General features: G+C 46.7%; 1 protein-coding gene across 2 annotated transcripts in view; it reads left to right on the top strand.

Moving 5' to 3' along the window:
- The window catches only part of ESPL1 (extra spindle pole bodies like 1, separase), a 1,025,090-nt gene that overhangs the window by 840,219 nt on the left and 163,680 nt on the right, over positions 1-21,191 (top strand). For both annotated transcript variants that reach the window (XM_069653328.1, XM_069653326.1), the window contains one exon: positions 1,352-1,456. In XM_069653328.1, coding sequence (XP_069509429.1) covers positions 1,352-1,456 — 105 coding nt within the window. The remainder of the gene's footprint in view (positions 1-1,351; positions 1,457-21,191) is intronic.

Genomic DNA, 21,191 nt, shown 5'->3' with positions numbered 1-21,191 from the left:
CGTCCGCCGACATCAAGTGGGTAACTCTAAAGAGAGCTCTGCTCGTGGGCCTCAGCTCGCAGGGTCAGCGAGATCCAGGCCCTCGTGGCCTCGGAGCCCTACACCACTTTTCACAAGGTGGTCCTCCGGACGCACCCTGCCTTTCTACCCAAGGTGTCATCCACCTTCCACCTTAACAAGGAGATTGTTCTACCTTCTTTCTTCTCCGATCCCAAGGATGAATGAGAGTTACATCGCCTCGATGTCAGAAACGCTCAGAAGTATTACTTGGACAGGACCAAGGATTTCCGCAAGTCGGATGCCCTTTTTGTCACTTTCAGAAGTGCAAGGCCAGAGTATCAGGCTTCCAAGGCCTCCATCTCTAGGTGGATGGTTGCAGCCACCAAGGAGGCCTATGGGGGGTAGCACAAGCCAGTTCCGGCTAGTTTTCATGCTCATGCTATCAGTGCCAAGAGCACGGCTATTACATTCCAACGCCATGTTCCTTGGCAGGTCATCAGTAGGGCGGCCACCTGGGCCACCCCCTCAGCTTTTTGCAAGCACTACTGTCTGGACGTCGCCTCTAGGTCAGACACGGCTTTCGGTCAGGCGGTTTTGAGAAACCGGTTTGCTGAAGGAGGGTCTCCTCTGCACCCTAGGGCTACACTCAGTTGTAATCGCCAATACAGTATGGAGGAAAGGCGACGGGTCATAAGCGTAATTAATAGTTACTTACCGTAGTGACTAACTTACTCTTAGTTCATAGTCCCTTTGCCACCATTCGTCCTCCCCCCTAATAATACTGGTGTCATTAGGCAATGTTGCATATTGTCGACGCGTCGATGGGAACTGAGGAGTGGCGCCGGTGTGTGGAGTCGGGCAAGCGCATGCTCCCAGGGCCACGCTTCTAAATTTAAAGGACAAGAAGGTTTTTCTGGTGAAAAAGGTTCTGTCTCCCGTCCCTCATGAGGGACGCCCATACAGTATGGAGGAAAGGGGGCTGTGGACTAAGAGTACGTTAGCCACTTCAGTGAGTAACTATTCATTTAGCACTCAAAATAAGAGGTTGGTGGCAGACTTGAAGACGTGAGGGGGGGGGGTAATTAATATGGGACTGCTTCAACTTAATTTGATTAACAGGCACCTGTAGACTATGCCCCCTCCTGCTGTGACTTGCACAGAAAATACCCTGCATGCCTGGTTCATCCTCATGCACTTCACTTGTGTATACAAAGTGCTCTGAATTGCCTGCAAGACAGCCCGTGAAGCTATTTATAGCAGTTCAGATGTTAACTTTGTGATGCTTGTCAAACCATGGCTTCAAGAATGAGCCTACAAACTGATTTTAATGTCTTTAAACGCATTCTTTCAGCACTTACAGAAACTGCCGTGGGAAAGCCTGCCATTATTGATATCCAGCCCTGTAACAAGGTTGCCTTCCCTACGCTTCCTGCTCAGCTACAACCTCCTGAAAAAGGTGAGCAGACCTCTTTAGAGGGGGTCGTGTGTTTTTGTTTGGTCTCTTATTGTACACTGTTCAGTTTCAAATAAAATGTTACATTCAAAGGACAGACCACTTGGTAGACTGAGCAATACACAACATACTCCATGCACCTGGCATTACTGTTTTCTTCAACCTTTTCTGAAAAGTCATGCTTTCATTTTCCCTTAGTCATTGCCGTTTCCTTGCAGCTCCAAGTCTCTAGAGGTTGTGCATGCACCGTGTACCGTGGGCTTACTGCAAGGGGGTGTGGGGTATAGTCTGACCATGACAGACCTCTGCATCCTATCGGACCTGGTTAACGAGAAGGTGGTTAAAGGGTTTACTGCTCTCTGCCATTTAGCGCATGGTAAAGCTTCCTGCATTGACACTCTCGGAGAAATGTTGCCTGACAAATTTAGTCTTCCATGCTGCCCATCATGATTTATCCTCGCTCTAGTGAATCCGTTTAGGTGGACACAAATTTAAATTCTCTAAGGTTTTCACATGTGATGCTTTCACCAGATCCACATCTTCATTGGGCTGTACTGATTTCTCTGGTTATTGTTCCAGTCTCCTCAGGATTGTCATTGGATTTTTCAATCTTCCGCTACCTTCTGGTCCCTCTGTTGCCCAAATCTTCAAACACAGCTTCAGCTATTTCTCTTAATCTGTCGGCACACAAAATAGTGATATGATTCCCATCAGCCCGGAGTGCAGAACCAGGCACCTGTAGTGCCAATTTTTAGATTTTATGGTCCGAGTAGGGTTCGTCTGCTAGATAAATTGATCCCTCTGTGCTACTTCTGATGAAGTGCCTAGTGAATCGATTGGCTGGTTTAAATTCACCCCCGGACCTACCAGCAAGATTCAACCTTCAAATTCCGATCCAATTTCCAGGTTTGTGCAAATAGCTCGATGGAGGAAACCCCTTACTATACACATTGAGTGGTCTTAAAAACAATCGTACTTGTAGCAGATGCCTAATGACAGGTCATAACAAATTAGACTATTACTCTCCACATGAGAATATTAGGCTTCCTCCTCTCCTTCCACGCTTTTATACTTTTTAATCTACTCTGCATCATCTGCAAGGTTTTACACTGCTTAGCCAGCAAACTTGACAACTTCAGCCTGCCTAAAGCAACTTGGAGCTAGTTCCTGACTGGTCCCAAAATACAGAAATCTGAAGGACAGCATAGACTGCTGCCTATACCCCTAAACTCTGGTTGAAGCGTATTGTCTCAGTGGCATCACTCTAGTAGATCAGAAGATGTAAATCTTACCTGATATTTCCCTTTCACCTCTGAACCTGTGTACCCAAAATGGCTGTTTATGGAACAGAACTCTCTCCACTGACCCCAGCCCTGAGGAGATTTGAGTAATATTCTTAAGGTAAAAGAATGGAAAGGTGTGGGGCACTGGTTTTCACCCTACAGTATGAATTTGTGTGTTTTGATTTGGTTAGCAGAAGCTCTGCCTCCTTTATTCTAAAACCCTGGTGATCAACCTTGATGCAACAATCCTTCTGAAAAGTAGAAGCTGCTGCCTCTTCCAAAGAGAACATTACAGTGATCTACAGAATGCCATTGGTCTAGTTCAGGGTTGTCCAACTCCAGGCCTCGAGGGCCAGAAACCTGATGGGTTTTCAGGATATCACTCATTAATACTAAAGAGCAAAAATGTGCATAATTTTAGAATCCTTGTATGCAAATTCATCTCATAAATAGTAAGGAGTACCCTGAAAATCCAACATGTATCCAGCCCTCGAGGCCTGGAGTGGGACAACCTGGTCGATATTGTCCTGCTGGATGTATTTCACATTTATAGAGCCCCTTCAGACACGTTTGGTTAGTGTGCAGGTATTATAGTGAGAATAACTGCCTTGGTTCTCGCACTTACCCTGGGTAGAGCAAAACATTTTTGGAGCCCATTTTAGCTCTTTGGAAAAGACACTCCTTTCATTTGAGATGAAGCCAGCAGGAAGCCTAGGTCTGCTCTAGGAGACACCCTTGGACAGCACAATCTAGTCTTTATAGGCCTGTGGTTCACGCTCCCTGTCTTTAGTTAAAATGCACTCCCCTTCTGAGTCGACCCTTGATGGAAAGTCACACAAATGAGCGTTCATGGGGGGAGGGCGGTAGGGAGCAGAACATAATTGGTTGGGATGGACAGGCAAGGTATTTAATGACATGAGCCGTTGCTGCTTAAATTGACTTTTACCCCAGAACACATGTCCCCAGTCCCTCCCATTGCTTGCAAGCAGTTTCCTCCAATGTAAGAATGTTCTTTTTTTTTTTCTTTACAAAACTGCTCTCATAACAGATTGACCAGGTCAACTACAGCAATAGCGAAAACTGAATTATCTGCTTTTTACAAAAAATAGTTGAGCTGTAGTCTGGATCCAGAAATCTTTAAATAGCCACCAGGTGTTGATCCATGGCTGGCTCTGTCGCAGCATAATGGGCAGCAATAGTGCAGAATGTGACACAGCTAGCATATATAAATGGAACTGCACGTGCCCTATATAGTGGTTCCACTTGAATCCTACTAGTCTGGAAACTTGGTGATTTACTGCAGCTGTACTATGTCACCTCAGAAGACCTTGTTGGACAAGCCTTGCAAAGAATGCGAAGGCTAGTTTTCTAATCGATCTCTTCTTCCCACGGAGTGCTCATCCATGATATCTTCCTGCACTGCTGCTCTTCAGAATTTGTTCTGCCAAACGAGAGGCCTCAAAGAGTCCAACGCCCAACTGCATGTCCAGGGCCAGTATATATTGATGGACTGCACCGCATGACCTTGGTTCCTTTTTTTGTGGACTCTGCTAGCTTCAGGTTCGTTAGCTGTTTCGAAGTCTCATGCCAATGCTGAATTCGATGAAGACTTTTTGGTTTAAGCCCTGTGTTGGCTGCGTAAAACAAGTCCATTTCTGACCCCTGTACTGGATTTGCTTATACTGTTTGGGGAGAAGAAAACAGTGGATTGCAGGCCGGGGCATTTGGGAGAAGGCTCTGAAACTGTTAACCGTTTCCACAAGAAAGAAGACATTCGACTGACTCGTTTGAGGTCAACGCCAGGTGCAGAATGCTCAACCGAAGAAAGTGTGCCCCGGTCCACAAGGAGAAAAAAACAAGAACATGACGATGGGTCACGTTCACCCCGGGTTTCCCCCCCCCCCAGTCACCATTCGTCTTCCCAGCTTCAGGAGGACTCTGCGAATTCGCCACAGGCAACTTTCCAAACCCAATCCTTCAAGCTGGAGGAATGGTTGGGCTATCGGCTTGAACATCTTTCTGAAGGTGCTGACTGCTTCAGACTCTGCCATCAGGGGTTCAGCCTGCTTGGACGAGCCAGCAGACTGTATGAAAGACTACGAATGTAAGGCTTGCTCATGGCTCCTACGGGTGAAGACCAGTCACTAGACTGCACCACTCAGTCTTTAGACGTCTGGCCACTGGCGCCAAGGCACCTTGGGAGTACGACCTGCTCCCTAGGGGATGCAGTCATGTCAAAGATGGAGGAAATCGGTGCTGGATGATGAGGGTGATCCCATCACCTTTGGGTTTGAACCTTTGTTCCCCAGGAGGTCAGGGGTTTCACTGACGAGTTCTATAGTGAGATAGGGGAGTTAGTGGACCTTGCCACTGATTTTCAAGCACGAAGTGGGCTGGACACGTCTCCACATCTGGGCATGCGTCCTTCTGTCTAAGGTGGTTGAGACCTTAGGGTTATTGGCCCCTTTATAGACTGAAAGTTCAATTTGAGTTCATTGACGTTCCCGAGCAAGGTCCCAAAAGAGACTCTACTGCCGTTACCTGCCAATAGTGCACCCCCCCCCCACCCCAACCCCCCAGGCCTAGAGTTAGACGAAGCCAGCTTTGGCCCCCACCATAGACCAGAACTTAGCAGAAAGGCATAGGCCAGTGCCTTCTGACCTGGCTTTTCTTTCCTCACACACCTCCCCTGAGAGCCTTGTGGTCCAGGCTGCCATATTGAGACTGACCACATACTTCCATCTTTACACCTTGACAGAGTAAAAGGTTGAATGCGTGATGGAGGAAGGATACAGGCCTTTAATGCCTCTTTTGTACTTTGGTCTGCAGTTGTATGCACCACTGTGCCCTTGCCTGTGGGAGAGATTAGAGGGGTCTTTGAGTCAATGACTGCAAGGGGGCATCCCACCAAATCATAGTCTGGCCTGCACATGGATGACTGGCACGTACCATATCTGCAGGTACGGTGTGGAGGACCTCTTGAGGAGGACCTCCTGAGGACCTGGTTTCCTCCATGGATTTTCAGGCTAAACTCCTGAACATACTGTTTGACGGAAACATCCTGTTTGGGGCTAGTCCTCATGGGCAACTGCTAGGTTCCTAGATCTTGCGGTTCGCCAACAGCCTGCTGTCCCCATAAGTAGAGATGGGGGATTTCTGTGTAAAACCTCCCAAATACATCCCCCCCACCGCCCCTTGCTCGCAGGGCCAGGTGCCCATGGGCAAACAAATTGCAGTGCTGCCCGACCAGGGTCAAAGGCCAAAGTGTACCAAGAAGTGGCCCGTCAGCCTCTGCTGTACCCATACTCTTAATCCTTAGTGGCCCTAGGTGTGATGCCCCTGTGCAAGAGACACTTCCTTCATATCCTCCTCCTTCTGGCAGGGAGAGATTTCCCCTTTCATCACGGAATGGTGGCTCCCCATCCCATGCCTGAAGAGGCCAAACACGTTAATCAGGGTTATTGCCTCCCCTTTGCTCAATGCCCTCCAGAACATCCCCTACCACACTCCCATTGCGCCAATGCTTGCCTATGGACCCTCTTTTGTTGTTGGAGGTGGTCGGTCCGCTTCAGAGCGCTATAGAATTGGTGCCATGCCTGGAACAAAGCTGGGGCTGGTAGGCTATTTTCTGGTGCCAAAGAAAGATGGGGGCTTATGTACCTTACTGGCTCTGGAGCTCTAACTTGTACCTGTGGAAGAACAAGTTCAAGATGGTTACTGTAGCCCAAATCATTCACCTAGTCCTGCAGGTCGAAGGCTTCTTTTCATTGGATATCCAAGATGACTGCTTCTATGTGCTGATTCACCTAAAGCAAAGGAAGTGCCCGAGATTCATAGTGGGTCATTGACATTACCAGTTTGTACCATTCAGTCTGTTTTCAGCACCTAAAGGTTTCGCCAAGCAGTTGGCAGTAGAAGCGCCTCACCTCGGGAAAGAAGACATGCGTGTATTTTCTTACCTGGACTGGACGACCAACTCTTCAGAGCTCTCTCCCTGGACCAGGCATCAGCACATCTGGTCTGCACTTTCAGTCCGTTGCACAGCTGGGATTTTACCCTGAACTTCAGAAAGTCTGATTTCGCCGTCCAAGTCCCTCCCATGTATTGGTGTAATTTTGGACACTGAGGACCAAGTGACGCACATCTCCAAGATGGTCATGTCGTCCAATCACAGGGGAAAGTTGCAGCCTCTTCCTTCCTGCACTTGCTGGGCCACATGTCGTCCTGCAGTCTTGTAGTGCAGGATGCTTGGCTGCGCATGAAAAGGTGGTGATGTACTAGTATGCAAATGTGGAGTGGCAGATGAGTGAGGCCTTCGAAAGAGAGGGCAGGTTAGATCTGTCGCAATAAAATATCTGCTCTGGTGGTTTTGCAATCGGGAAGGGGGATTCACTGCCCTTGAGGTGGTTTGAGTGGTTGTGGGGGTTGGGGGAGAGATTGGGGTAGAAGGGAAAGTGGAGTGGAGGGAACGCTGGGTTTAGGTGGGGCCAGAACCAAACTGGGGTTGGGGGTGGCCTGCTCAGTAGTGTATGGGTGCGGTTGCTCATCCCACTTAGAGGTGTAGAGTGCGGGCTGTGGGGTGGAGGGACACTGAGGTAAGTAGGAGCAAGGTAGTGGATGAAGGTGGTGATGGAAGAGGTTATCCTGTGTGGGTTGTGCAGTAATGTGTGGACTCCCTTAAGGATCGCGGAGTTAAGAGAAGAGAATTCCTAGAAGTAACCAGTAGGCGTTTTGGGGAGTATGTAGGATGCAATGAGACGGATGGTAAGATTCCGCTGGTGATAATGGCCGAGAAACTGAAATAGAATTGCAGTGTAGAATAGCTCTGGTTGTAACCATTTGGGAATGATTTCTGTCACGATGCCTGCCCCCAGACATCCGGAACAGGTCCATCTGTCCAGGGAACAGGCACCCTAGAAGACACAGGAATTCCCAAAACCCCGCCTACGGGCCATATGCCAACTTTAAACTATGCAGGTCATCCTGCAAAGAACTCATGTACAGGCCATGAAGGGACTACTTTCCTTTAGGAACTATTTTGCTGCTTGGGTGTGGTACTGGAACTTTTTACCTGGGAACTACTTTTTTGATGCTATTTAAACCACGCCTGAAGAGCAGCACACGCTTCGCGTTATTCTGCATCTTAGCAGTGCAACGCTCACCGTGTCTGCAGTCCAGCATCCAGTATACAGCCACACCCGTCTTATGTCCGGAGCCGATCCTAGAGAAAAGGAAAGAAGAGAAGGTTAGAACAAGGAGATTTCCATTTGGTCATCTTTTGCTGGAGCAGCCACACCTGTGGATAAAGGAAAAAGACATTAAAATAAACCGCGTTGCATTGCCAGCTGCAGCGCCGCGCCATACTCGCCTGTCTTCGGAGCATCTCCACGACCCAGCCCAGCACCCGTTGAATCGCCGCCCGAAGCATCAGCATCTGAAAAGACCAGAACAAACAAAAGGTGAGCGGGGTTCCGCCGGAGACATTCTTTTACTTACCGCAAGATACTTACTCGGAATTTTACCGCTCGAGGCAGCGCTGGTCACCATCCTACGTTAGACATTTTCGGCAAGGCGCCGCACCTGCAAAGAAGCTAGAGAACAATTGGTTAATTACATTGGAACAATATTACTTGCTAGACAGTGCTTGCTACAAACTGACTCTTAACTAAGCGCTACCTTCATCCATCGAGGCAAACTCACTCCTTGGATCACGCTGCAAGGGAAAAGGTATGAAAGGAGCAAGAGTGAATTAACAGACATTTGAACTCTAAAAGAACTATACATTCGGTGTACACACTACTTACCTCAGAGTCATTGTTGTCTGGAACTCTGCCAAATACCTTCGGATCAGTGAAGTAACTGAACTTCTACGCGCCCCTGCACTCCACGCAGGATGGAGTTCATCCTTCCAAACAATAAAGTAAGACTTTATGAAGGGGAATACTGGAAGTTTTCAGGGAAAATAGTGTTAGTGTAGCCTTTCTACCACGGGTGGCTAATCCCCTTTACTGCTTTTAGGAACATATTTTTGCGGGCCAGGCAGACGAAACTGAGTGGGCAAGTGTAGTAGATCATCACTTCGCTACGAGTCACACTGGTGGAGACCGCAGCAGTCCAGCTTCGTTCGATGCCCCTGTGGAATCCAGGTGAGCGTAACAATTTCTACCAATATCTATTTTTGTGACTTAGTCATAATGGGCTTGAGGCTGGTTTGATTTCCTTTTTGTAATTATAGAAAATGTATACCTGATCTAATGGATGACGATATCCTATTAGTATTTTAGGAGAGAATAGCTCGGAGGATAGAAGTGAGGAAATTGCTTGCCATGTTATTTGTAAGCAGTTTAGGGGGTTATGTGATAAAGCTGGAGTTCAGCTAGGATTTCAGCTATAGAGCCAAAACCCCTACGCTGACTAAGGGTGTACTCTTGAGGGTGGTATGATAAGTAATGCAAAACCATGAGCTAGGCTCGAAGTAGTGCTCATTCGGTATGAGGGACCTGTGTGAGAAACCTGAAGCTATCACCCGCTAGTTTGTTTATTAATTTGTAATGCATGCCAGACCCAGAGGTAACCGGGCGCAACAGAAAAAATATGCAAATCTTACAATGTTAGAGGAATTTAGAATTTACATGGTTACGTTTACAAAATGTACAATATTTACAGTGGTGCAGTGATGTGCAGTTTACATGGTAATAATAATGCAGTACAGTCAAAATGGTTAAGGACGATTAGTATACAGGATGGGTATAGGTATAGGTAAATTACAATTTATGTTTGGGTTATATACAGATCTTGATCGAATTCTAATAATGCATAAATATGGTCCAGTTAGGTTAAGGATACTGAAGGAGCTGCAGGGGTGATTACAAATTATTAGTTGATATGTTTGATAAAGTTCCTTCTAAAGTGTGAGAATGGTTGGTCTGCTCTTAGATTATGTGGCAAAGCATTCCACAATTTGGCAGCTATGACCGGGAAACTGATGCCGCCAATTTTGGCAAGTTTAAATCTTGGTACTGCCAGACAGTTGGAGTTGACCGTTCTTGTTGGTCTGCTAGTTTCCTCTTTATTTTGTCTGTCAAGTAGCTAGGAGCCGCATTATTAAGAGCTTTGTGATTCAGGGATATCATTTTTAGATGGATTTTGTTGTCAGTAGAGAGCCAATTATGTTGGCGTCTAATAGAGATGTGCTCCCTTTTATTTACGCCATTGTTTTGTAAAATTTGAAGCCTTTGGTTAATGGCTTTGTTGGCACCACTCTAAAGGGCATTACAGTAGTCGAGTCGGAAGAGTATTAAGGCTCTCGCTAGGATTATGCAGCTTTCGTTGGATAGGAAGGGTTTACCTGCTCAAATTAATTTACAGGTATAAGCTGTGGTTGATGCTAAGGAATTGACCTGTTTAGTGAATGACATAGTGGCATCAAGGTAAAAACCAAGCGTTTTTACTTCCCTAGAGACCTTGATGACATTGCCGTCTATACTGAACGCGGAGTAGTCCAGACCGAATTTATTGATATTGGCCTGTGTGCCCAGAATGATCCGCTCTGTCTTATCATTCAGGCTTAGACCATGAGATGCCATCCATGCCTGAATGATGAGATGCACTCTATTCACCAACTCCCTGTCCTCCTCATGATCCCCAGAAAGTGGGAGGAGAATCTGTGGATCAACTGCATAGTTGGTGTAGGTGATGCCTAGATGGTTCAAATCATCGAAAAGAGGTTTGGTGAATATATTGTATAGAGTTGAGGAGGCACAGGAGCCCTGAGGGACTCCACATGTGATTGGTGTGGGCTCTGCTGCTGCCGAAGGGGAGAAGACTTGCATAGTTCTCTCACTCAGAAAGGATTCTAGCCATCTGATAGCCTGGGTGGAGAAGTGAGCAGCAGAGTCCAAGTGTTTACAGAGGACCTTGTGATCCACAAGATCGAAAGCAGCTGAGAGATCGAGTAAGAGGAGAAGTGCTGCCTTTCCTTGATCTCTCAGTTCATCTATTTGGGTCTTTAAGTCAATAAAGGCTGTTTCGGTTCCATGTAAAGGACGGAAGCCGGATTGTCTAGCTCCCAGTAGTTTGTATAATTCAAGGTGTTTTTGAATTTGTGTATAGGCCACTTTGTCCAATATCTTCAATAGAAAATTTACCGTAGTAATTGGCCGGTAGTTGGTAGGGATAAGAGGGTCTAATGTCTGCTTCTTGAGAAGCGGGAGCACCCAGGATTGTTTTAAATTGGCAGGGATATTGCCTGTAGCGAAGGAGGCATTAAGGAGTTTGGAGATGAAAGGTGATAAATCTCTGGCAGCGTCTTATCTGTGCTGGGCAGATATCACCCTTACAATTAGATGGTTTAAGGGAGAGGATGATTTTCTCTACCTCTATTATGGTGGTTTTAGTGAAGGAGAATTTGTCCCGGGGATCTGTCATCCAGGTGGCTAGGCCACAGCCATCGCTTTTGGATTCAGTTCCAGGGAGTGGACCAGTGTGGGAGGATCACCTGGGTGAGGGGTCTTCAAAGAGTAAAAGTGGGATATGCGGTTATACTTAGGAAATCAACTACCTTTCCCAACACGAACACTTACTCACGGACAGCTGTGAGAGAAAAAGGACTAACACCCGAGCCATATACCTGACGTGTCCCAATACAATGGTCAAGCAATTACTGACCATTACACACACACCTGTCTTTCAAACGTCCTCCACACGGATAAAAGGCGTAGCATGAAAGCTCACTCTGACCAAGGCAAAGCACACGAGGAAACAGTTGTTCCAAGATGGCAGTTTAATAAAAAGGCGAAAGATGGCAAGACCAAGGAGGATTGCAAGGAGGGAAGTGCCCTTGACCTTTTCGACAAGACTGTTGCTTTCATGAACCTTCGAGAATAGGAAATGTAAGACCAGGAATAGAGGCTTTATTGTGTCTGAGGTACCCGGGGCTCTCCGTCGATGGTCAAGGCGAGGAGAATCGTTTTTGCTTTGGTACTGTCCTTGGCTCATTCAACAAAGCTGCGCCAGTGAAGGTAGAACAGCCGGTGAGTTGGGGAGACCGATACCAGACCGCTCTGTGTTGAAACCAAGGTTGCAAGCGGCAACATTGTATAGTGAAAACTGAAGAGAACAGTGTATGAAGCCTATATGGCAAGTGACGGGAACACAATTAAACAGCAGATGAATGATTGATCTTTGAATCCAAGATACAATACAGTGGTCGGACACCACGTGGGTGCTCATTCGAAAGTCTGTTAGGTATCCAGTTGAAAGGTGGCAAAATAATTGTGAAATTGAAGTGCTCCTGCAACGGGTCAAGCAAAACTCTGTGCACATTCGAAAGTCTTCAATAAGTGATGAAAAAGTATATGAGGCGATCTGAGCCCGAGTGAAGGGCGTCCAGGATCTGAACCCAGCTGAGGGGGTTCTGGGGTGAACCACGAGTCACCCGATAAAGAATATTCGAGTGGATTGTGTCCTCCAACGTATTCTTCATCTTAGATGTATTCCACATCCAGCTTTGCTGCTCTTCGGCAATATTTTCGGCAGAGGGCGCCGTGTGTCGATGGTCCTTCGAAGGCCTCCGTCAAGGGTGATGTCATCGGGTGTATAAGTAGCATGCGTGGCGCCCGTTGGCCGCAGTTCCGTTTTTCCGCAGTTACGTGGCTTTGGACATTCGGCGCGCCTCGAGTTCTGTCAAGAAATATAATATAACGAGAAGTAATTATGTCCTCGTCATCGACGCCGACCCCGAGATCGGGTTTTAAGAAATGCAAGCCGTGCGGCTCAAAAATGTTGATCACGGACCCGCACCGCAAGTGTTTGTGGTGTCTCGGGGAAGGCCATGACATTGAGGCCTGTTCGACATGTCAGGCGATGACTGGGAAGGCCTTGCGAGAAAGAGGAAAGCTACAGGTAGGTCGGAAGGATCGAAAAGCCTCTAGCGTCGAGTCCCCATGGATAAAAATCTCCTCGACGCGAAAGGCATCTATCTAGATCCCGAAGCGATTCTCATCGCTCGTCGTCTTCATCGAAAAAGTCAAAGAAACGATGCCATAGGTCTCCCTCCACCTCGTCAGACGAATCTCTGAAAATGAAATGCCCCAGAAAACATTTATCTACCGAAGAGTGGGAAGCATTCGGGATCAAAATGATGGAGGTGTTTGAGAAGGCGAAGCCTCGGTCCGCGCCTTCTTCGGAAGCCGGCCAGGAGCGTCATCGCTCCGACACTCGCGTGCCCTCGAGCCCGGGTGATCGAAAAAGGAAGGATAGGGAACCTCCCAGGACGCCGAGCGATAAACGCTAGAGTCGAGTCGACCGCTCAAGGTCACCAACGCCGTCCGAGACCTATCACACCACGAAGGGGAAACCGTCGAATGACGCCCTCGAAGCAGACCCTGTCGATGACCACTATGTCGACGCCGAAACCCTTGGCGCCAAAGGCTCCAACCAAGCCAGGGCAGCCAGAAAAAGAGAAGGAAAAAGTTAAATATGTAATTCCTTCAGAGCCTGGTACTACACCTCTTCCTCCTCCTCTCCCAGAGAATGTTTTCAAGCCTCTCCCTACGAAGGAGTTTTTCAAATCATTCACCTCAATTTTTGATTAACAGGAGAGATCAGAGGAGGAAAATGTACCTTTTGGATTGGAGTATGGTACCCCAAATGTCCCAGAATGCTTGATCTCAGAGGAAAGCAGAATTAGGGATTTGGTGGAGTCTTTACACAATGCAAGTGGCATTGACACCTCTCCTGAGAATGACTTTGGTAGACCAGAACCAGGAGAGCATGCCAGTCCATCTTAACATCAGTTAATGACCAAGGTGGTAGATTACTTGGGATGGGCTAGACCACCAGCCGAATTTGTCCAGGACGATTTAACAGACATATTGGACCATTGTCCCACTGAAGACCCAGTGCTACCTTTTCATGTAGCCTTACAAAACAGGGTGGGCAAGAATTGGGAAACTCCGGATTCTATTCCTCCGGTAAATAAATCCCTCGCATCAAAATACCGCCCAGCTAGTAGCGACCCCGGATATCTGTGAAAACATCCAACTCCCGAGAGTTTGGTCATACAGGCAGCCACAGCTTCCAACAAACTTGCGTACCCGTCTATCCCTCCAGACAGGGATAAGCGTGTGGATGGTTGGGCACGGAAGGTATTTTCAGCCGGGAGCATGGCATTCAAATCTGCAAACTCCACATGTGCCTTGGCAAAATTTTCGTACACTCTATGGGAGTGCATCGCAATGGCGGCGGAGCACATACCAGAAGGGGAAGAAAGGGAAGGTTTCCTAGCCATCGTTAGAGATGGAAAGGAGGCCATGCAGGAATCCCTTCAATCTGGATTGGACACTGCGGATAGTGTAAGCAGGTCCATGGGCACTAGCACGGTAATGCGCAGGTTTGCGTGGTTACAGAAGTTTGCTTTTGCACCGGACATACAGAACCGCCTCCTGAACATGCCTTTTGACGGGTCTCACCTTTTTGCAACAAGGCTGACGGGAGCCTTGAGAGGTTGCAGACCTCAAAAGCAGCGGCAAAATCCTTAGGAGCTGCTATTGGGCAACCTCAGCCTTTTCATGCGCAAGGGCAATCATAGAGGGGACGATCCTATCGTTATTACCTCATACAAGAAGACGAGAGGAATGGCCAGTCAAAGGGGCCCAAGAAAGGCCACTTGTGGTGGACGAGGAAAACCTGCTAAGCCAGCTCCAGCTGCAGCCTCTTTGCCATCAGCAGCTGCTACATCCGCCACAAAACCACTTTGAGGACTTGCACCACAAAACACCTGTAGGAGGCAGGCTGTCGCAGCATCTGCAAGAATGGCGAGCCATTACTTCAGATGTTTGGGCTCTAGAAATAATAGCCCAAGGCTATTGCCTTTCTTTTCTAAAGCAACCTCAGAGCAATCCATCAGGGAGACACCCGTTGAAACTTTCAAACCCGCTCCTACAGCAGGAAGTTCTAACCCTGCTGGAGAAAGGTGCTATAAAACCAGTACCTGCAGCGGAGAGGAACAAGGGTTGGTACTCCCCATATTTTTTGATCCCCAAAAAGGACAGAGGACTGAGACCCATCTTGGATTTAAGAAACTTGAACAAGTTCCTCGGGAAGGACAAGTTCAAGATGGTTACCCTTTCTCAGATTCTTCAGGCCCTTCAACTCCAAGACTGGTTGTTGTCATTGGACCTCCAGGATGCTTATTTTCATGTGCCGATTCATCTCAAACAAAGAAAATACCTGAGGTTCGTAGTTGGCGACTCACACTATCAATTTCGATTCCTGCCATTCGGGTTGACCTCCGCCCGAGGGTCTTCACCAAGTTAATGGTAGTGGTGGCAGCGCACCTGAGGAGAGGGGGGATTCATGTCTACCGCTACCTGGACGATTGGTTGATCAGAGCGCGCTCTGCTGAGCAAGCACTGGATCTTCTGAAAGTCACCTGCCACTTCCTCCACAAACTGGGCTTCTCCCTCAATTTCAAGAAGTCACAGATGACCCCTTCCCAACAGCTTCAGTACATAGGAGCTGTATTAGACACATCCTTAGGAAAGAGCTTGCTTCCCAAGTCGAGGGCTCAAGACATTCTTCAGATGGTTTCCAAATTCCAAAATGCCCAAAATCTCCAGGCTTATGACTTTTTAAGGTTGCCCGGCCTCATGGCATCCTGCCTCTTTCTGTTGCCAGAGGCACGCTTGAGGATGAGATCCCTTCAATGGGCCCTAAAGACTCAGTGGTCCCAGTTCTCGGGTCAAATGACAGATCTTCAGATTCCGAACAAGGTCAGACAAGACCTTCTATGGTGGACCTGTATAGAGAACATCCTAAAAGGAGAACCTTTTTGGCAAACATGGCCGGAGATCACAGTAGTGACGGACGCCTCACTCCTGGGGTGGGGAGCTCATGCCAACGATTTGACGATCAGCGGTCGTTGGTCTCCATCGGAGTCCAAACTACATATCAACCTTTTAGAGCTGAGGGCAATCAGACTAGCGCTGAAGGCCTTCCTGCCATCTGTCAGGGGAAAGAATGTCCGGATAATGACGGACAACACAGTGGGCATGCACTATCTAAACAAGAGAGGAGGCGTGGGGTCACTACCCCTGTGCAGAGAGGCAATGCAGCTCTGGTATTGGGCGATTCAGGAGGGAATCTCTTTAACGGCAATTCATCTAGCCGGGGAAGAGAATATGACGGCAGATGCTCTGAGTAGGCAGAGCACGGTATCCCACGAATGGGAACTGGCTCAGGAAGTCATTCAAGAGATCTTCGCCCCTCAAGTAGACCTGTTTGCAACCGGAATCAACCGAAAATGCGAAAGGTATTGCTCAAGGCAATCTCCCCCAAGAGGAGCCCTGGGGGACGTGTTTGTGGTGGAGTGGAATTTACCACTATTGTACGCGTGCCCTCCAATTCCCGTCATTCCTCAGGTCATCAGGAGGCTGAGCAGGTTTCGGAGCCGCATGATCCTAATTGCCCCGGATTGGGCTAGGAGAACGTGGTACCCGGACCTTCTAGACATGTCCATCTGCCCTCAAGTACGTCTTCCTCAGAGAACCTTCTCTCTCAAATGGAAGGTCAGGTTCTCCATCCAGAGGTCAAAACGCTCAACCTTCATGCTTGGTATCTGAAAGGCTGAGATACAGGGATTGGAACCTTCCAGATGACGTGATGGAGGTGTTGCTTTCGGCAAGAAGGCCAGCAACAAAGTCTCCATACCGTTGCCGTTGGAAAAAGTTTTGCAACTGGTGCAGAGAAAAGAATGTTGATCCTTTTCTATGTTCTATCCCGGAAGTATATTATCTTTCCTTCTGAACCTAGCACATAGAGGTCTGAATATTGGAACAATAAAAGGTTACCTTGCGGCGCTTTCCATTTTCAAGCGTTCATCGGAAGAATGCTCCTACTTCAAAATTCCTTTGATAATACAATTCTTAAAAGGACTCACTAATGTGTTTCATCCTCGCCCGTTTCAAGTACCGATCTGGGATATAAATTTAGTCCTAAAATTCTTGGTGTGCTCCTTTTGAGCCTATGCACAGTGTCCATTAAGATTTCCAACGTGGAAAACAGCCTTCTTGGTTGCTCTAACATCGGCAAGAAGAGTGAGAGAATTGCAGGCACTGTCTTCTGGGCCACCCTATACTGTGTTCCATAAGGACAGAGTTGTGTTGAGGGTAAAACCATCATTTTTTACCGAAAGTAATATCTGATTTTCATTTAAGTCAGAAAATTGTTTTACCCGCATTCTATCCCCCATCCTTCGAAGGGAAAGATTACACGGGTTGGATCCGAAAAGAGGTTTAAGCTTTTACATCTCTAGACTTTCCAGACTTGGAGTGGACAACCAGCTTTTTATAGGTTACACAGTAAGGAAACTGGGTCAATCGGTGACAAAACAGACAATTTCATGCTGGATTGTGCTTTGCATTCCAGAATGCTACAGACTAGCTCAAAAAGACCCTCCGGAAGGGTTAAGGGCTCATTCCACCAGAGGCATTGCCTCCTCCACGGCCCTTCAAAGAGGTGTTCCAATAAGATCCATTTGCGAAACAGCAACTTGGTCTTCGCTACAGACCTTCTCAAAATTCTTTAACCTGGATGCTTCCCAGTCTAGGGAGCTAACTTTTGGAAAAGCAGTACTATACTCAGCCATGTAAGAGAATTGAAAAATCTACCCCCTCCAGAAGAATTGTGCATACTGCTTTGGGAGTCTAAGATGAGGACTACGTTGGAGGACACAATCCACTCGAAGAACAAGTTACTTACCAACTGGTAACGTTCTTTCGATTGGATGTTCCTCCAACGTATTCCTCATTGCCCTCCCAGCCTACCCCTCTGTAGATTTTCCGGGTTATTGCCATCTCAAATCTCGCAAGGCTCATACCTGTCTGCCGGCACAATCTACACAGTACAAGATCAAAGATAAAAAGGGGGAAAAACAAAACTGAGGCCAACGGACGAAGCGCGTGCTACTTATACACCCGATGACATCCCCCTCGACGGAGGCCTTCGAAGGACCATCGACTCGACAACATCGACGCATGGCGCCCTCTGCCGAAAACATTTCCGAAGAGCAGCAAAGCTGGATGTGGAATACATCTAAGATGAGGAATACGTTGGAGGAACATCCAATCGAAAGAACGTTACCAGTTGGTAAGTAACTTGTTCTCCTACGAGAAATTGGATGCTTAAATACCTTGCAAAGATTTTGTTGCGAGGATCTGATCCTGGCTGAGGGGATCTGAGGTGAAGTGCATAGCCTCAGAATTTGAGTATTTGTGAAAATCTAAAAGAGGATATGAAATTATCGTTTTCGCCTCATCCGGCCCTCTGAATGAAGAGACTTTGAGAGGCAAAGAGACTTGGACACAGAAGGCCCTGATGCTAATGATTGAACTGTATCATCGTGGTAGCGAAGCCAGAGACTGTGCTAAGCTCAAGTGTACCGCCTTGTCCCGTGCTGAAAACGTGGGGAAGAGAGGCCAATCGCCTGTACATCCTGGCATATCATTTTGTAAACGCATCTTTCTTTTTCGTAACATTGTTTCCCACAATATTTGTATTTAGAGTTGGGGATAGTATAGGTCCTTTTATTTTGACAAGACACTGCTACGACTGCGTTAATTTTTGATGGTCAGATCTTTAACTTCAATAAACACCTTTAAACTGTTGTCACTTGTGTCCGTCTTACTGTTCATACCACGCGGCTTCCTTACAGCTGACACAGGTCAGCAGGGAACCTAAACGGCAAGGTGCAAGTTTCCAAAATGAAAGAGCAAATCGGGTAATAGATAAAATTGAGGTGCAGTGTTTTAAAAAAAGAAAATGTATTACGAGTTTTAATCACCGAAGTGATTTACAAGCAAGAAGTTAAATCGATCCAAATTGAAGAGGTAATGCAGAGAAGAAAAAAAAGGAAGAAAGCAGAAGGAGTAAGAACAAGTATCAATTTGAGACCCAGTAAATCAGAATTAACAGTAGAGCCAACACCTTCTAAAAAAAAATTAGAATTCGTAAGTTAAAAAGGGCTCTGAGCCTCTGGCAAGAGCTCTGTTACTTTGTCCTTAAAAATTAGATCCAGAATTTTAGTGGCTACTCTGAGAAGTGTAGATCTTGTTTTCCTATTTCGATGCTTTATAAGGAATGGTTGAACTTTGTACAGTTTTCTGACCGTTGTGAGCAGGTTCTGGGTCAGTTTGTAGGTGGCTGCTTTCTCCAACGTGTCAATCCAGTCTAATTAATCTAAGCGTTTTTTAGTTTGGTTGGGTTTGAGACTAGTTCTACAATGGAGCTGCCACAGGTTTCTAGGTTTAGTTTGCATCTGTTCTCCCAAGTGGCCCGCAATTTACATTTGCCTGAGTTCAGCTCTTCTTGAACCAGGGAAAAAATCATTGGAGAAGATGAATCCTTGATCTTCCGATATAGCATCATAGTAGCTCTAGTTACGATTGACACAAAGATGGAAGTGAAAGTTCACTTCTGATCAACGCTATCGGTGTAGAAGATTAAGAACTGATCGCCAGAAAAGACTCTCCAATCTGGGCCATAAGAGATCGGGTAGAGATGGCATGGCGTCAGCTCCATAAGTGATTGTGGGTATTACTTTCCCCCAGTAGAACTTGAGTAGTGGCATCAATGAAAAGCGACCATATTTCCTGTCGAGAATTTTTGCCTGTGAGATGAGATTTGTCATTTTTGCATATAGGTGGAGTTGCATTGCTGTGTCTTTTCGCGAAGTCAATCAGGACCCCAAGGTATTTGAAATCTGAGACCCTGTCCACTTTCTCTCCTGACAAGAACCATATTGGGTTGCCTCTTTTCCGGCACACCTTTTCAAAAACCAATTTCTTTGTTTTTTGTCTGACTTCCAGATTGTTGGCTTTAGTGTACTTGGTTAAGGAAGCCAGCTAACGTTGTAAGCTGATTGGTGTCTGGTCAAGTTGTATAAAATCGTCAGCGTAAAAGATTCTAGGAACTTTTGCTTTGCAAATGACTGGAGAGAAAGATCTTATCTCGGCATTTGCTTCTTGATAGTCCCCAAAGTACGCCAAAAAAAGAGCCGGAGCAAGAGGGCAGCCCGGTTTAACTCCTCGGGCTGTTGGTATTACAGAATTCAACCGGACCTGGACACTGGTTTTGGCGTGTAGAGCTTGTGAAGGGCCCAGGATCTCCCGTGGACAATTCCAATCGCTTAGTTTCTTCCAGAGTTTCGCTCTGTTAACTAAGTCAAAGGCCTGGGTAAGGTCTATGAATGCCAGGTAAAGTTCCTTTTTCCCTTCCAGGACTTTAGCTTTTAATATACTTAGTAGCTGGATGTTAATGCTGGTACATGTTCCCTTTTTGAACCCTGATTGGAAAGGATCTTCACAAGGTGCTTTTTTTGCCCAGAGATGGAATTGTTACAGAAGTAAGCTGCCATAAACCTTCCCTATGACATCCAGTAATGCCACCGGTCAGAAATTCCTTGGGTCATCTTTCCTTCCTTTTTTAAAGATCTGTATGATCACCGCTGAAGTCCAGGAAGGCGGAATCCTCTTTTATATAGTGCATCTTTTGAAGATCAAGCTCAGTAGTTTAGTCCAATCCGCTGGAGCAGATTTTAAGTTCTCATTAGATAAGCCGTCGGGCCCTGGTGCCCTAGAGTTTTTCAGCTTGATTATAGCTAGCAGTATGTCAGTTGGATCATGAAGATGAACCCAGGGGGCAGTTGTAGTTAACTGTGTAGATGGCAAGGGCGACTCTGGAGATCTAAACAGTTGAATAAAATTGAGTCCATTTAGACTCTGCAATACTATTTGACAAGATTGATTCTGTCACTTTACTCCGTGGGTTGATCAATTTCCAAAAGTCTCTGGAGTTACTGTTAATTTGGTTTCAGCAAAGCCTCGGAGTCCTGTTGATATAGTGCGAGCCGGTATGATCTTAACCAAGCTTTATAATTTCTATGCACCTCTTTTGCACGAGTTCTATTAAGATCAGTGTTCTAACGTACAGCTGTTCTTTTCGCCCTACGGACTAAATTGCGCTTTGCTACCAGCAAGGTGTCGAAAGTGTGAGTGTGACGGGTCTCCTCTGCGCTAGAATGCTTAGCACCTACATTGGCAGTTAAGGTTCCAACAGCAGTCTATAATCCACTTCAAGACAATTGTCATAGTTCAAGTAGGAGTCTGTAATATCTCAGATGTTAACCTGGGTAACCCGTACCCGGTTTCCCTTGCTTACAGGTTCGACGTCTCCCAGGTAATAAGAGTTTGCTGGCTTTGCTGATGACCATTTTATAAATAGCAGATTGTGGTCACTTTGCGCTGTATATTGGACATTGGTTTCCACCAAATCAGCAAGAAAAGGCGGTGAAGCAAAGATGTAGTCAATGGTGGAATGAGCCAAACCACGCTTCCATGTTGGTGTCTTACAGGTTTCAGGTAGCATAGTTGCAGTGTTGAATATTTACCTTGTCATTA

The sequence above is a fragment of the Ambystoma mexicanum genome, chromosome 3q, assembly GCF_040938575.1.
Source record: "Ambystoma mexicanum isolate Mex_15411 chromosome 3q, UKY_AmexF1_1, whole genome shotgun sequence".
Lineage (NCBI taxonomy): Eukaryota > Metazoa > Chordata > Amphibia > Caudata > Ambystomatidae > Ambystoma > Ambystoma mexicanum.
The sequence above is the reverse complement of the archived record's forward strand: the minus strand, read 5'-3'. Positions and strand labels throughout refer to the sequence as shown.